Source organism: Salmo trutta, chromosome 8 (assembly GCF_901001165.1).
Source record: "Salmo trutta chromosome 8, fSalTru1.1, whole genome shotgun sequence".
In the NCBI taxonomy this organism is placed as follows: domain Eukaryota; kingdom Metazoa; phylum Chordata; class Actinopteri; order Salmoniformes; family Salmonidae; genus Salmo; species Salmo trutta.
Genome location: NC_042964.1, coordinates 1,468,275 through 1,483,480, shown reverse-complemented (window position 1 = coordinate 1,483,480; position 15,206 = coordinate 1,468,275). Strand labels below are relative to the sequence as shown.

Below are 15,206 nucleotides of genomic sequence, written 5' to 3'. Positions count from 1 at the left end.
ATGTCTTGAGTCAATAAATATTCAACCCTTTTGTTATGACTTAAATAAGTTCAGGAGTAAAAATGTGCTGAACAAGTCACATAATAAGTTGCCTGGACTCATTCTGTGTGTAATAATGGTGTTAAACATGATTTATGAATGACTACCTCATTTCTGTACCCCACACACACAATTACATGTAAGGTCCCTCAGTCGAGCAGTGAATTTCAAACACAGATTCATCCACAAAGACCAGGGAGGTTTTTCAATACCTCTCAAAGAAGGGCACCTATTGGCAGATGGGTAAAAATAAAAAAGCAGACATTGAATATGCCTTTGAGCATGGTGAACTTATTAATTACACTTTGGATGGCGTATCAATACACCCAGTCACTAACAAAGACACAGGCGTCCTTCCTAACTCAGTTGCCGGAGAGGAAGGAAACCGCTCAGGGATTTCACCATGAGGCCAATGGTGACTTTAAAACAGTTACAGAGTTTAATAGCTGTGATAGGAGAAAACTGAGGATGGATCAACAACATTGTAGTTACTCCACAATACTAACCTAAACGACAGAGTGAAAAGAAGAAAGCCTGTACAGAATAAAAATATTCCAAAACATGCATCCTGTTTGCAATAAAGCACTAAAGTAAAACAGAAAAGAAAATTGGCAAAGAAATTAATACAAAGCGTTATGTTTGGGGCAAATCCAACACAACACATTACTGAGTACCACTCTTTATATTTTCAAGCATGGTGGTGGCTGCATCATGTTATGGGTATGCTTGTCATCGGCAAGGACTAGGGAGTTTTTTAGGATAAAAAATAAATGGAATAGAGCTAAGCACAGGCAACATCCTAAAGGAAAACCTGGTTCAGTCTGCTTTGCAACAGACACTGGGAGACAAATTCACTTTTTAGTGAGGCCAAATATACACTGAGTGTACAAAACATTAGGAACTCTTTCCATACATTTAAATTTTTACATTTAAGTCATTTAGCCGACGCTCTTATCCAGAGCGACTTACAAATTGGTGCATTCACCTTATGATATCCAGTGGAACAACCACTTTACAATAGTGCATCTAAATCTTTTAGGGGGGGGGGGGGGTTAGAAGGATTGCTTTATCCTATCCCAGGTATTCCTTAAAGAGGTGGGGTTTCAGGTGTCTCCGGAAGGTGGTGATTGACTCCGCTGTCCTGGCGTCGTGAGGGAGCTTGTTCCACCATTGAGGTGCCAGAGCAGCGAACAGTTTTGACTGGGCTGAGCGGGAACTGTGCTTCCTCAAAGGTAGGGAGGCAAGCAGGCCAGAGGTAGATGAACGCAGTGCCCTTGTTTGGGTGTAGGGCCTGATCAGAGCCTGAAGGTACGAAGGTGCCGTTCCCCTCACAGCTCCGTAGGCAAGCACCATGGTAGACATAGACTGACCAGGTGAATCCAGGTGGAAGCTATGAGACCTTATTGATGACACTTGTTAAATCCACTTCAATCAGTGTAGATGAAGGGGAGGAGACGGGTTAAAGAAGGATTTTAAAGCTTTGAGACAACGGATTGTGTATGTGTGCCATTCCGAGGGTGAATGGGCAAGACAAAATATTTAAGCGCCTTTGAACGGGGTATGGTAGTAGGTGCCAGGCGCACCGATTTGAGTGTGTCAAGAACTGCAACGCTGCTGGGTTTTTACAGGCTCAACAGTTTCCTGTGTGTATCAAGAATGTTCCACCACCCAAAGGACATCCAGCCAACTTGACACAACTGTGGGAAGCATTGGAGTCAACATGGGCCAGCATCCCTGGAGTCAACGTGGGCCAGCATCCCTGGAGTCAACATGGGCCAGCATCCCTGGAGTCAACATGGGCCAGCATCCCTGTGGAACGCTTTCAACACCTTGTAGAGACGAATTGAGGCTGTTCTTGGGGCAAAAAAAAAGGGGGGGTGCAACTCTATATTAGGAAGCTGTTTCTAATGTTTAATAGACTCAAGTGTTGATTACCAAGACAACAACATTGAATGTTCCTGAGTGGCCTAGTTACAGTTTTTTTAATTATTTAAAACGGGCTTGAAAATCTATGGCATGACTTAATAAAAATGGCTTTCTAGCAATGATCAACAACCAACTTGAGAGAGCTAGAAAATATTTGAAAAAGAATAATGTGCAAATATTGTACAGTTGTAAAGTTGAGAGTTTAAACAGGGTTCCGTTTGATTGATGAACACGGCGACTGTTACCTTCAACAGTGAATTTGAGACTGGGGTCAAATGTCATTGAGTAGTGCCATAAAATCTGACAGTTCTTGTTCAGTTCCTTCCCATTGGCAACAAAAAATGTCGTCAATATATCGATACGTAGAGGTTAGCATAGCATTGGAGAGAATGATGAAATGCCTATGTATGTTATGTTGTGAATTTGAACATGAATGATGTCCCTATTTAAGAAATACTCTGATGTTTTTTTTCGTACGATGTACCTAATGATTAATGAAGACTTGCTCGGTAGTTCTATGTCCTCGTTGTGGTTTTACAGACGTGTTCAATGTGTCTTATTTACACACTTTATTTGAATGTTTATTAAATGCATATTGTTATATTTGTGATGCAAAAACACATATTTGTTTTTCCTTCGCCTCCAACCTCTTTCGATGTGTGGAACGGATGTGGGTGGGGCTAGGTCTACATAAGGGTGCTAATTTTTTAAAAAATCACAAAAGCTCTGACGAAGGCCGTGAGGCCGATACGTAAAGCTCTGATGAAGCTCTCACTTTGTCATTATGGGGTATTGTGTTCAGATGGGTGAGAAAAAAAAAATATTTCATCAATTTTGAATTCAGGCTGTAAGTCAACAAAATGTGGAATAAGTCAAGGGGATGAATACTTTCTGAAGGCTCTGTAAAAGGGGATGCTGGCCTTCTAGGCAGAGTTGCAAAGAAAAAGCCATATCTCAGACTGGCCAATAAAAAGAAAAGATTAAGATGGGCAAAAGAACACAGACACTGGACAGAATAACTCTGCCTAGAAGGCCAGCATCCCGGAGTCGCCTCTTCACTGTTGACGTTGAGACTGGTGTTTTGCGGGTACTATATAATGAAGCTGCCAGTTGAGGACTTGTGAGGCATCTGTTTCTCAAACTAGACACTCTAATGTACTTGTCCTCTTGCTCAGTTGTACACCGGGGCCTCCCACTCCTCTTTCTATTCTGGTTAGAGACAGTTTGCTCTGTTCTGTGAAGGGAGTAGTACAAAGCGTTGTACGAGATCTTCAGTTTCTTGGCAATTTCTTGCGTGGAATAGCTTTCATTTCTCAGAACAAGAATAGACTGACGAGTTTCAGAAGAAAGTTCTTTGTTTCTGGCCATTTTGAGCCTGTAATCGAACCCACAAATGCTGATGCTCCAGATACTCAACTAGCCTAAAGAAGGCCAGATTTATTGCTTCTTTAATCAGGACAACAGTTTTCAGCTGTGATAACATAATTGCAAAAGGGTTTTCTAATGGTCAATTAGCCTTTTAAAATTATAAACATGGATTAGCTAACACAACATGCCATTAGAACACAAGAGTGATGGTTGCTGATAATGGGCCTCTGTACGCCTATGTAGATATTCCATTTAAAATCAGCCGTTTCCAGCTACAATAGTCATTTACAACATTAACAATGTCTACACTGTATTTCTGATCAATTTGATGTTATTTTATGTAGATTTTCCATAAAAAATCAGAGGAGGAAGAAGAGGAAGAGGAAGAAGAGGAGGAGGAGAGAGAGGAGGAGGAGGTAGAGGAGAAGCAGGAGGAGGAGGAGGAAGAGAAAGAAGAGGAGGAGGAGGAAGAAGAGGAGGAGGAGGAGAAAGAAGGGAAGGAGGAGGAGGAAGAGAAAGAAGAGGAGGAGGAGGAAGAGAAAGAAGAGGAGGAGGAAGAGGAGGAGGAAGAGAAAGAAGAGGAGGAGGAGGAAGAAGAGGAGGAGGTAGAGGAGAAGCAGGAGGAGGAGGAGGAGAAGCAGGAGGAGGAGGAGGGGCAATAATCAGAACTCATTACACCTCTGAACTATCTGCATCACTACCTCCTCCTCTCCTATTCCACCCATCCCCTCCTCCTCCTCTTCTTTCTCCTCCTCCTCCTCTTCTGTTCTTCCCCTCCTCTCCTCCTTGGGGCAATGCTCTCCTTGAGGAAGAGGAGAAAGAAGAGGAGGAGAGGCAATCGAGGGAGCGGATTGTCTCTCTCCTAACAAACACAGCATACACCACCACCCCTCCCAAACACCCTGCCACCAGCACCACCACCGCCAGTGTCATGGACCCCTTGGCCCCATCCAAGGTCTCCCTTTCTGGGCTTCCCACCGGACTTTCCCCCCTCTCCTGGAGCTCCCAGTCCATCAGGGGACCTTCGGCCCAGCTCTGCCCGAGACTGGGTGCTCTCTGCAGGTGGACGTGTCGGAGGTTGGTCCCCCTGTCCTGGTCCTCTCCTCTCTCTTTCTCTGGAGCTGCTCTCTTCTGGCGCCCCCCGCTGGAGATGACGTGGTGCTGCGGAAACAGACTCCGCTTGCCGACAGTGTGATTACGGCTGTTGTAGTTGCGGTTGCCATGGTCCCCGGAGCGAACGGTGTAGACGACGTGGACGTACCACTCGTGACCAGCAGCCACCTGATGGAAGAGAGAGGGATGAAGGGAGGAGAGACGGATGAGAAAGGAGCGATGTGGTTGTCCAACCTAGTTATCTTAAGATAAATACACTAACTGTAAGTCGCTCTGGATAAATGACAGAAATTGTAAATGTATATATGTAGGGAGGATAGGAGGATGGACCTTGGGAGGAGAGATGGAGAGGGAGATGGAGAGGGAGAGGGAGATGGAGAGGGAGAGGGAGAGGGAGATGGAGAGGGAGAGGGAGATGGAGAGGGAGATGGAGAGGGAGAGGGAGAGGGAGATGGAGAGGGAGAGGGAGAGGGAGATGGAGAGGGAGAGGGAGAGGGAGATGGAGATGGAGAGGGAGATGGAGAGGGAGATGGAGATGGAGAGGGAGAGAAGGAAGAGAGGAGGGAGAGGGAGATGGAGAGGGAGATGGAGAGAAGGAAGAGAGGAGGGAGAGGGAGATGGAGATAGAGAGGGAGATGGAGAGGGAGATGGAGATGGAGAGGGAGATGGAGAGGGAGATGGAGAGGGAGATGGAGATGGAGATGGAGATGGAGATGGAGATGGAGATGGAGATGGAGAGGGAGATGGAGAGGGAGATGGAGAGGAGAGGAGATGGAGATGGAGATGGAGATGGAGATGGAGATGGAGATGGAGATGGAGAGGGAGATGGAGAGGGAGATGGAGATGGAGAGGGGGTTTATATGTATGTAGTGGAGATTACAATTTTTTATTCAAAGTGAAAGCTTTGACTGGCTGACTGACTGGCTGACTGATTGACTGAATGACTGACTGGCTGAGTTGACTGAATGACTGACTGACTGACTGGCTGACTGACTGGCTGATTGAATGACTGACTGACTGACTGACTGTCTGAATGACTGACTGACTGACTGACTGGCTGACTGGCTGATTGACTGACTGACTGACTGACTGACTGACTGACTGACTGACTGGCTGACTGACTGACTGACTGATTGACTGACTGGCTGATTGACTGACTGGCTCATTGACTGACTGACTGACTGACTGACTGGCTGGCTGACTGACTGACTGACAGACTGACTGGCTCATTGACTGACTGATTGACTGACTGACTGACTGGCTCATTGACTGACTGACTGACTGACTAACTGACAGACTGACTGATTGACTGACAGACTGACTGGCTCATTGACTGACTGACTGACTGACTTAATGACTGACTGGCTGACTGACTTAATGACTGACTGATTGACTGACTGATTGACTGACTGACTGACTTAATGACTGACTGGCTGACTGACTGGCTGGCTGGCTGACTGACTGATTGACTGACTGACTGACTGATTGACTGACTGACTGACTGACTGGCTGAATGACTGACTGACTGGTTGATTGACTGACTGGCTGATTGACTGACTGGCTGATTGACTGACTGACTGGCTGATTGACTGACTGACTGACTGAATGAATGACTGACTGGCTGACTGACTGGCTGAGTTGACTGACTGACTGATTGACTGATTGACTGACTGACTGGCTCATTGACTGACTGACTGACTGGCTGAGTTGACTGACTGACTGACTGACTGACTGGCTGACTGACTGACTGACTGGCTGGCTGATTGACTGACTGACTGACTGACTGGCTGACTGACTGGCTGACTGACTGGCTGACTGACTAACTGACTGACTGGCTGACTGATTGACTGACTGACTTAATGACTGACTTAATGACTGACTGGCTGATTGACTGGCTCATTGACTGACTGACTGACTGACTGGCTGGCTGACTGACTGACTGACTGGCTGGCTGGCTGATTGACTAACTGACTGACTGACTGGCTGGCTGATTGACTAACTGACTGACTGACTGACTGACTGGCTGACTGACTGACTGACTGACTGGCTGGCTGATTGACTAACTGACTGACTGACTGGCTGGCTGATTGACTAACTGACTGACTGACTGACTGACTGGCTGACTGACTGACTGACTGGCTGGCTGACTGACTGACTGACTGGCTGGCTGACTGGCTGGCTGACTGGCTGGCTGACTGACTGACTGGCTCATTGACTGACTGGCTGGCTGGCTGATTGACTGACCTGGAAGAGAGGAGCTGAGGAGAGACTGAATCCGTCAGCATCAGGTTGAGAGACCAGGGGGAAAGCACCAGGTGTGTCCCCAGCCAGACGGGCCTCAAATCGGATACCTCCAAACTCTACCTCCTGGCTCTCCGGCTCAGCCTGGTCCTGGGAGAGGGAGGGAGAGGGAAGGAGGGAGAGGGAGAGGGAGGGAGAGAGGGAAAGGGAGAGGGAGAGAGGGAAGGAGGGAGCAAGAGAGGGGAGGGGGAGGGGGAGAGTGAGGGAGAGGGAGAGAGTGAGGTGAGAGGGAGAGAGTGAGGTGAGAGGGAGAGAGGGAGGTGAGAGGGAGCAAGAGAGGGGAGGGGGAGGGAGAGAGAGAGTGAGGTGAGAGGGAGAGTGAGAGAGAGAGAGAGAGAAACAGAATCCTGATGTTGGTTTAACAATTTTATAATGTTGATAAAGTACACACTACACACACACACACACACACACACACACACACACACACACACACAGCCCACACTGTTCCATACCAGTATCTTCAGCCTGTAGAGCAGAGACGAGGCGTCGGCAAGGCAACCGTACTCCCCGTTGCTGGGGCGATATTTGGGTACGTAACCGTCGGCGCCGGTACACAGGAAGACCTGCTGTATGTGACACTGGAAGGAGTTGCCTAGCGACTGGACAGGGTCAACCATCACGCGACCGTAGATCACAGCATCTAGAACGAGGAGAGAGACAGGTAGGATAACTAGTGATAAACCCCCTCATGGTGTAGTGATAAACCCCCTCATGGTGTAGTGATAAACCCCCTCATGGTGTAGTGATAAACCCCCCTCATGGTGTAGTGATAAACCCCCTCATGGTGTAGTGATAAATCCCCCTCATGGTGTAGTGATAAACCCCCTCATGGTGTAGTGATAAACCCCTTCATGGTGTAGCGATAAATCCCCCTCATGGTGTAGTGATAAACCCCCTCATGGTGTAGTGATAAACCCCCCTCATGGTGTAGTGATAAACCCCCCTCATGGTGTAGTTATAAACCCCCTCATGGTGTAGTGATAAACCCCCCTCCTGGTTTAGTGATAAACCCCCCTCATGGTGTAGTGATAAACCCCCCATCTGGTGTAGTGATAAACCCCCTCATGGTGTTAGTGATAAACCCCCCTCATGGTGTAGTGATTAAACCCCCTCATGGTGTAGTGATAAAAACCCCCTCGATGGGTAGGGTGATAACCCCCCTCATGGTGTAGTGATAAACCCCCTCATGGTGTAGTGATAAACCCCCTCATGGTGTAGTGATAACCCCCCTCATGGTGTAGTGATAAACCCCTCATGGTGTAGTAGATAAACCCCCTCATGGTGTAGTGATAAACCCCCTCATGGTGTAGTGATAAACCCCTCATGGTGTAGTAATAAACCCCCTCATGGTGTAGTGATAAACCCCCCTCATGGAGTAGTGATAAACCCCCTCATGGTGTAGTGATAAACCCCTCATGGTGTAGTCATAAACCCCCGCATGGTGTAGTGATAAACCCCCCTCATGGTGTAGTGATAAACCCCCTCATGGTGTAGTGATAAACCCCCTCATGGAGTAGTGATAAACCCCCCTCATGGGTGTAGTGATAAACCCCCTCATGGTGTAGTGATAAATCCCCCTCATGGTGTAGTGATAAACCCCCTCATGGTGTAGTGATAAACCCCTTCATGGTGTAGCGATAAATCCCCCTCATGGTGTAGTGATAAACCCCCTCATGGTGTAGTGATAAACCCCCCTCATGGTGTAGTGATAAACCCCCCTCATGGTGTAGTGATAAACCCCTCATGGTGTAGTGATAAACCCCTCATGGTGTAGTGATAAACCCCCCTCATGGTGTAGTGATAAACCCCCTCATGGTGTAGTGATAAACCCCCTCATGGTGTAGTGATAAACCCCCCTCATGGTGTAGTGATAAACCCCCTCATGGTGTAGTAATAAACCCCCCTCATGGTGTAGTGATAAACCCCCCTCATGGAGTAGTGATAAACCCCCTCATGGTGTAGTGATAAACCCCCTCATGGTGTAGTCATAAACCCCCGCATGGTGTAGTGATAAACCCCCCTCATGGTGTAGTGATAAACCCCCTCATGGTGTAGTGATAAACCCCCCTCATGGAGTAGTGATAAACCCCCTCATGGTGTAGTGATAAACCCCCTCATGGTGTAGTGATAAACCCCCTCATGGTGTAGTGATAAACCCCCTCATGGTGTAGTGATAAACCCCCTTATGGTGTAGTGATAAACCCCCCTCATGGTGTAGTGATAAACCCCCTCATGGTGTAGTAATAATAAACTACTAAACCCAACAGTACCACTACACCCCTGGTAGTCTACTAAACCCAACAGAACCACTACTAAACCCAACAGAACCACTACACCCCTGGTAGTCTACTAAACCCAACAGAACCACTACACCCCTGGTAGTCTACTAAACTCAACAGAACCACTACTAAACCCAACAGAACCACTACTAAACCCAACAGTACCACTACACCCCTGGTAGTCTACTAAACCCAACAGAACCACTACACCCCTGGTAGTCTACTAAACTCAACAGAACCACTACTAAACCCAACAGAACCACTACTAAACCCAACAGTACCACTACACCCCTGGTAGTCTACTAAACCCAACAGAACCACTACTAAACCCAACAGAACCACTACACCCCTGGTAGTCTACTAAACTCAACAGAACCACTACTAAACCCAACAGAACCACTACTAAACCCAACAGTACCACTACACCCCTGGTAGTCTACTAAACCCAACAGAACCACTACACCCCTGGTAGTCTACTAAACCCAAAAGGAGACTTTTAAAATGGGATTGATTGAAGAAGCAGTAAATATGTTGAATGATCGACTAATGAGTATGGAGAGCCTCACAGCCACGATTCAGAGTAACACGGCTCTTTATTTACTTAGTTAGGCCTTTAACTGTCTGTCCTCTACAAGTTTAGCTGGAATTTAGCCCGAAAGGGATTGAGAAACATAATTGGTTGTCGATTGACCTATGACATTGGCTTTACGTCTTGTGTTGCGCCGAATATCAGAATCTCAACAGCGACTGGAGAGAAGTGGTTCTCGTCCGAAGTACCACATCCCGATGGTGTAGACAGAGCCGTCAGAACAGTATTCATACCCCTTGACTTATTCCACATTTTGTTGTTTTACAGACTGAACAACAACAAAAAAATACAAACAACAATAATCACCCATCTACAGTACACACAATACCACATAATGACAACGTGAAAACGTGTTTTTAGAAATTGTTGCAATTTTATTTAAAATTTAAATACAGAAATATCTCATTTACATAAGTATTCACACCCCTGAGTCGATACTTTACAGCTTTGAGTCGTCTTGGGTATGTCTGTATCAGCTTTGAGTCATCTTGGGTATGTCTGTATCAGCTATGAGTCGTCCTGGGTATGTCTGTATCAGCTATGAGTCGTCCTGGGTATGTCTGTATCAGCGTTGAGTCGTCTTGGGTATGTCTGTATCAGCTTTGAGTCGTCTGGGGAATGTCTGTATCAGCTATGAGTCGTCTGGGGTATGTCTGTATCAGCTATGAGTCGTCTTGGGAATGTCTGTATCAGCTATGAGTCGTCTTGGGAATGTCTGTATCAGCTTTGAGTCGTCTGGGGTATGTCTGTATCAGCTTTGAGTCATCTGGGGTATGTCTGTATCAGCGTTGAGTCATCTGGGGTATGTCTGTATCAGCGTTGAGTCATCTGGGGTATGTCTGTATCAGCTTTGAGTCATCTGGGGTATGTCTGTATCAGCTATGAGTCGTCTGGGTATGTCTGTATCAGCTTTGAGTCATCTGGGGTATGTCTGTATCAGCGTTGAGTCATCTGGGGTATGTCTGTATCAGCTTTGAGTCGTCTGGGGAATGTCTGTATCAGCTATGAGTCGTCTGGGTATGTCTGTATCAGCTTTGAGTCGTCTGGGGAATGTCTGTATCAGCTATGAGTCGTCTGGGGTATGTCTGTATCAGCTTTGAGTCGTCTGGGGAATGTCTGTATCAGCTATGAGTCGTCTGGGGTATGTCTGTATCAGCTTTGAGTCGTCCTGGGTATGTCTGTATCAGCGTTGAGTCGTCCTGGGTATGTCTGTATCAGCTTTGAGTCGTCCTGGGTATGTCTGTATCAGCGTTGAGTCGTCTTGGGTATGTCTGTATCAGCTTTGCAAATCTCGATTTGGGGATTTTCTCCCATTCTTCCTTGCAGATTTTCTCAAGCTCTGTTAAATTAGATGGGGAGCGGCAGTGAACAGCAATCTTCAAGTCTTTCCAAAGATTTTCAATGGGATTCTGGGCTTTGGCTGGGTCACTCAAGGACTTTCACATTCTTGTTCTGAAGCCATTCCACCACTGCTTTGGCTGTATGCTTGGGGTCATTGTCCTGATGGAATGTAAATCTTCACCCCAGTCTAAGGTCGTTTGAACTCTGAAGCAGGTTATCTTCAAGGCGTTTGACTGTATTTGGCTCCGTTCATTGTTCCCTCTATCTTTACCAGTCTCCCAGTCCCTGTCGCTGAAAATAATCCCCATAGGCTGCCACCACCATGCTTCACGGCAGGGTTGGTGTTAGATGGGTGATGAGTTGTGTCTGGTTTTCTCCAGACGTAGGGCTTTCACGTGCCAAACTCCAGGCAGGCTGTCATCTGCCTTTTTCTCAGGAGTGGCTTCCGTCTGGCCACTCTCCCATAAAGCCCAGAATGTGTGAAGTGCTGTAGAGACTGTTGTCCTTCTGGTAGGTTCTCCGATCTCAGCCAAAGAACTCTGTAGTTCTGTCAGAGTGGTCATTGGGTTCTTGGACACCTCCCTGACCAAGGTCCTTCTTGTCCGGGTTTGTCAGTTTGGTCGGACGGCCAGCTCTAGGCAGAGTCTGGCTAGTTCCATATTTTTTCTATTTCCCAACGATGGAGAGACCATTGTGTTCTTAGAAACTTTCAACACTGTATAATGTGTTTTATACCCTTCCCCAGATATTTACACCTCATCACAATTATTTCTCCGAGATCTACGGACAGTTCCTTGGACTTCATGGTATAGTTTCTGCACTGTCAACTGTGGGACCTTTATATAGACAGGTGTGTGTCAAGGATGATCAGAGGAGATCGGATGCACCTGAGCTCCATTTGGAGTGTCATAGCAAAGGGGTGTGAATACTTATGTAAATTAGATATTTATGTATTTCATTTTCAATAGATTACGGGTTATTGTGTGTAGATGGGTGAGTTAAAAAATATATATACTTTGAATTCAGGCTGTAACAACAAAAATGTGGAATAAGTCAAGGGGTATGAATACTTTCTGAAGGCACTGTAACCTTTTCATAAGCGCAACACGGCTACAAGAGACAGGTTGGAATGTCTGACTTAAATAGGGGGACAAATCCACCTTTTATTCTAAACCAGTGGTGTTTGAATTTCTTGACAAAAATTCCCGGAACGTGATTGTTTGGTTGTGGGACGTGGGACAAAGGGCCAAAATAAGGGACTGTCCGACACAATCCTGGACATGTGGTCACCCTAGGGACAGAGTGAAGGGGGAGGGGAATAATTGAAGCAGTGTGTTTGTTCTAGGTGTCTGTGTTGTGTGTACCTTTACTAAAAGCTATGTCGTCATCCTGTCCGAATCCCATTGACCCATCAGACAGCCACAGTTCTCTCTTAGACAACAACACCAGGACTGTGTTCAGACTGAACTCTACTGGGACTGGACCACTAACCTGGAAAAGAGAGAGAGGACTTTTATTCTGAAACAAAGACTTTTATTTTGAAACGTATATACAGATTCCAGTGGGACTGGACCACTGACCTGGAGAGGTGTGGAGCGAGAGAGAGAAAGAGAGCAAGAAAGAGAGAGAGAGAAAGATAGAGATAGAAAGAGAGAGAGAGAGAGCGCAATAGTGTAGACGATCATAGTAATCACATGAATGTCCTGCTAAATATACACTATATATACAAAAGTATGTCGACACCCCTTCAAATTAGCGGATTCGGCTATTTCAGCCACATGTATAAAATCGAGTACACCGCCATGCAATCTCCATAGACAAACATTGGCAGTAGAATGGCCCGTACTGAAGAGCTCAGTGACTTTCAACGTGGCACCGTCATAGGATGCCACCTTTCCAACAAGTCAGTTCATCAAATTTCTGCCTCGCTAGAGCTGCCCCCGGTCAACTGTAAGAGCTGTTATTATGAAGTGGAAACGTCTAAGAGCAACAACGGCTTAGCAGCGAAGTGGTAGGCCACACAAGCTCACAGAACGGGACCGTCGAGTGCTGAAGCACGTAGCGATTAAAAATCGTCTGTTGCTACACTCACAACTGAGTTTCAAACTGCCTCTGGAAACAACGTCAGCACAATAACTGTTTGTCGGGAGTTTCATGAAATGGGTTTCCGTGGCCAAGCAGCTGCACACAAACCTAAGATCACCATACGCAAAGCCAAGCGTCTGCTAGAGTGGTGTAAAGCTCGCCGCCATTGGACTCTGTAGCAGTGGAAACGCGATCTCTGGAGTGATGAATCACGCTTCACCATCTGGCAGTCCGACGGATGAATCTGGGTTTGTCGGATGCCAGGAGAACGCTACCTGCCCCAATGCATAGTGCCAACTGTAAAGTTTGGTGGAGGAGGAAAAATGGTCTGGGGATGTTTTTCATGGTTCGGGCCCCTTAGTTCCAGTGATGTGAAATCTACAGCATACAAAGACATTCTAGATGATTCTGTGCTTCCAACTTTGTGGCAACAGTTTGGGGAAAGCCCTTTCCTGTTTCAGCATGACAATGCCCCCGTGCACAAAGCGAGGAACATACAGAAACGGTTTGTCGATATCGATGTGGAAGAACTTGACTGGCCTGCACAGCGTCCTGACCTCAACCCCATCGAACACCTGTGGGATGAATTGGAACACCGACTGCGAGCCAGGACTAATCGCCCAACTAATCCTCACTAATGCTCTTGTGACCTCACTAATGCTCTTGTGACCTCACTAATGCTCTTGTGGCTGAATGAAAGCAAGTCCCCACAGCAACAATGTTCCAACATCTAGTGGAAAGCCTTCCCAGAAGAGAGGAGGCTGTTATAGCAGCAATGTTCCAACATCTAGTGGAAAGCCTTCCCAGAAGAGTGGAGGCTGTTGTAGCAGCAATGTTCCAACATCTAGTGGAAAGCCTTCCCAGAAGAGTGGAGGCTGTTATAGCAGCAATGTACCAACATCTAGTGGAAAGCCTTCCCAGAAGAGAGGAGGCTGTTATAGCAGCAATGTTCCAACATCTAGTGGAAAGCCTTCCCAGGAGAGTGGAGGCTGTTATAGCAGCAATGTTCCAACATCTAGTGGAAAGCCTTCCCAGAAGAGTGGAGGCTGTTATAGCAGCAATGTACCAACATCTAGTGGAAAGCCTTCCCAGAAGAGTGGAGGCTGTTATAGCAGCAAAGGGGGGACCAACTCCATATTAATCCCCATGATTTTGGAATGAGATGTTGGACGAGCAGCTGTCCACATACCTTTTGGTCATATAGATTTCCACTTTAACCTTCATGGACAATAAAGTTTTAAAAACTTGAACTTGACTTGAACTCACCTGTTGGAAGCGTACGTCCAGGCTGAATGAGAGGGGGGGTCTAGGGTGGCAGACCGGGGGGTCAGTGTGGCCCCCCTCAGGGATCAGACAGGGGAGCAGGACCACCGTGTAGGAGCCAGAGTAATCACGTACCTGACACAGGTAGATATATATACACACACACACACACACACACACACACACACACACACACACACACACACACACACACACACACACACACACACACACACACACACACACACACACACACACACACACACACACACACACACACACACACACACAAGGGCTTGTAAGTAAGCATTTCACAGTAAGGTCTACACATCAAATGAAATGTATTTATATAGCCCTTCTTACAATCAGCTGATATCTCAAAGTGCTGTAACAGAAACCCAGCCTTAAACCCCAAACAGCAAGTAATGCAGGTGTAGAAGCACGGTGTACACCTGTTGTATTCGACGCATGTGACAAATACAATTTGATTTGAAGTGTGTGTGTGTGTGTGTGTGTGTGTGTGTGTGTGTGTGTGTGTGTGTGTGTGTAGTGTGTGTGTGTGTGTGTGGTGTGTGTAGTGTGTGTATGTGTGTGTAGTGTGTGTAGTGTGTGTAGTGTGTGTAGTGTGTGTCTGTGTGTGTGTGTGTGTGTGTGTGTGTGTGTGTGTGTGTGTGTGTGTGTGGACTCACAGCCAGCTGAGACACAAAGCTCCAGGTCTGCAGGGTGTGTGAGAGGGTGGTCTCAGACCGGACCAGAAATAGAGAGAACAGCAGGCCGGAGTGGGCATCTGATGTTACTACTGAGGACCCTGATACACCTGGGGGGGGGGGGGGGGGGGGAGGGGGGGTAGAGAGGGAGGGAGAGGAGGGGGTAGAGGGAGAGGGGGGGAGAGGGAGGGA

General features: G+C 47.0%; 1 protein-coding gene across 1 annotated transcript in view; it reads right to left on the bottom strand.

The window, feature by feature from the left end:
• Positions 1–3,955: 3,955 nt before the first annotated feature.
• LOC115199194 (FRAS1-related extracellular matrix protein 2-like) overlaps positions 3,956–15,206 on the bottom strand; it is a 113,090-nt gene continuing 101,839 nt past the window's right edge. Inside the window, exons 2-7 of the mRNA XM_029761822.1 lie at positions 14,997–15,124; positions 14,311–14,442; positions 12,324–12,450; positions 7,203–7,390; positions 6,691–6,837; positions 3,956–4,614 (exon numbers count right to left, since the gene is read on the bottom strand). Of these exons, the coding sequence (XP_029617682.1) occupies positions 4,006–4,614; positions 6,691–6,837; positions 7,203–7,390; positions 12,324–12,450; positions 14,311–14,442; positions 14,997–15,124 (1,331 nt within the window). The 3' untranslated portion in view covers positions 3,956–4,005. The remainder of the gene's footprint in view (positions 4,615–6,690; positions 6,838–7,202; positions 7,391–12,323; positions 12,451–14,310; positions 14,443–14,996; positions 15,125–15,206) is intronic.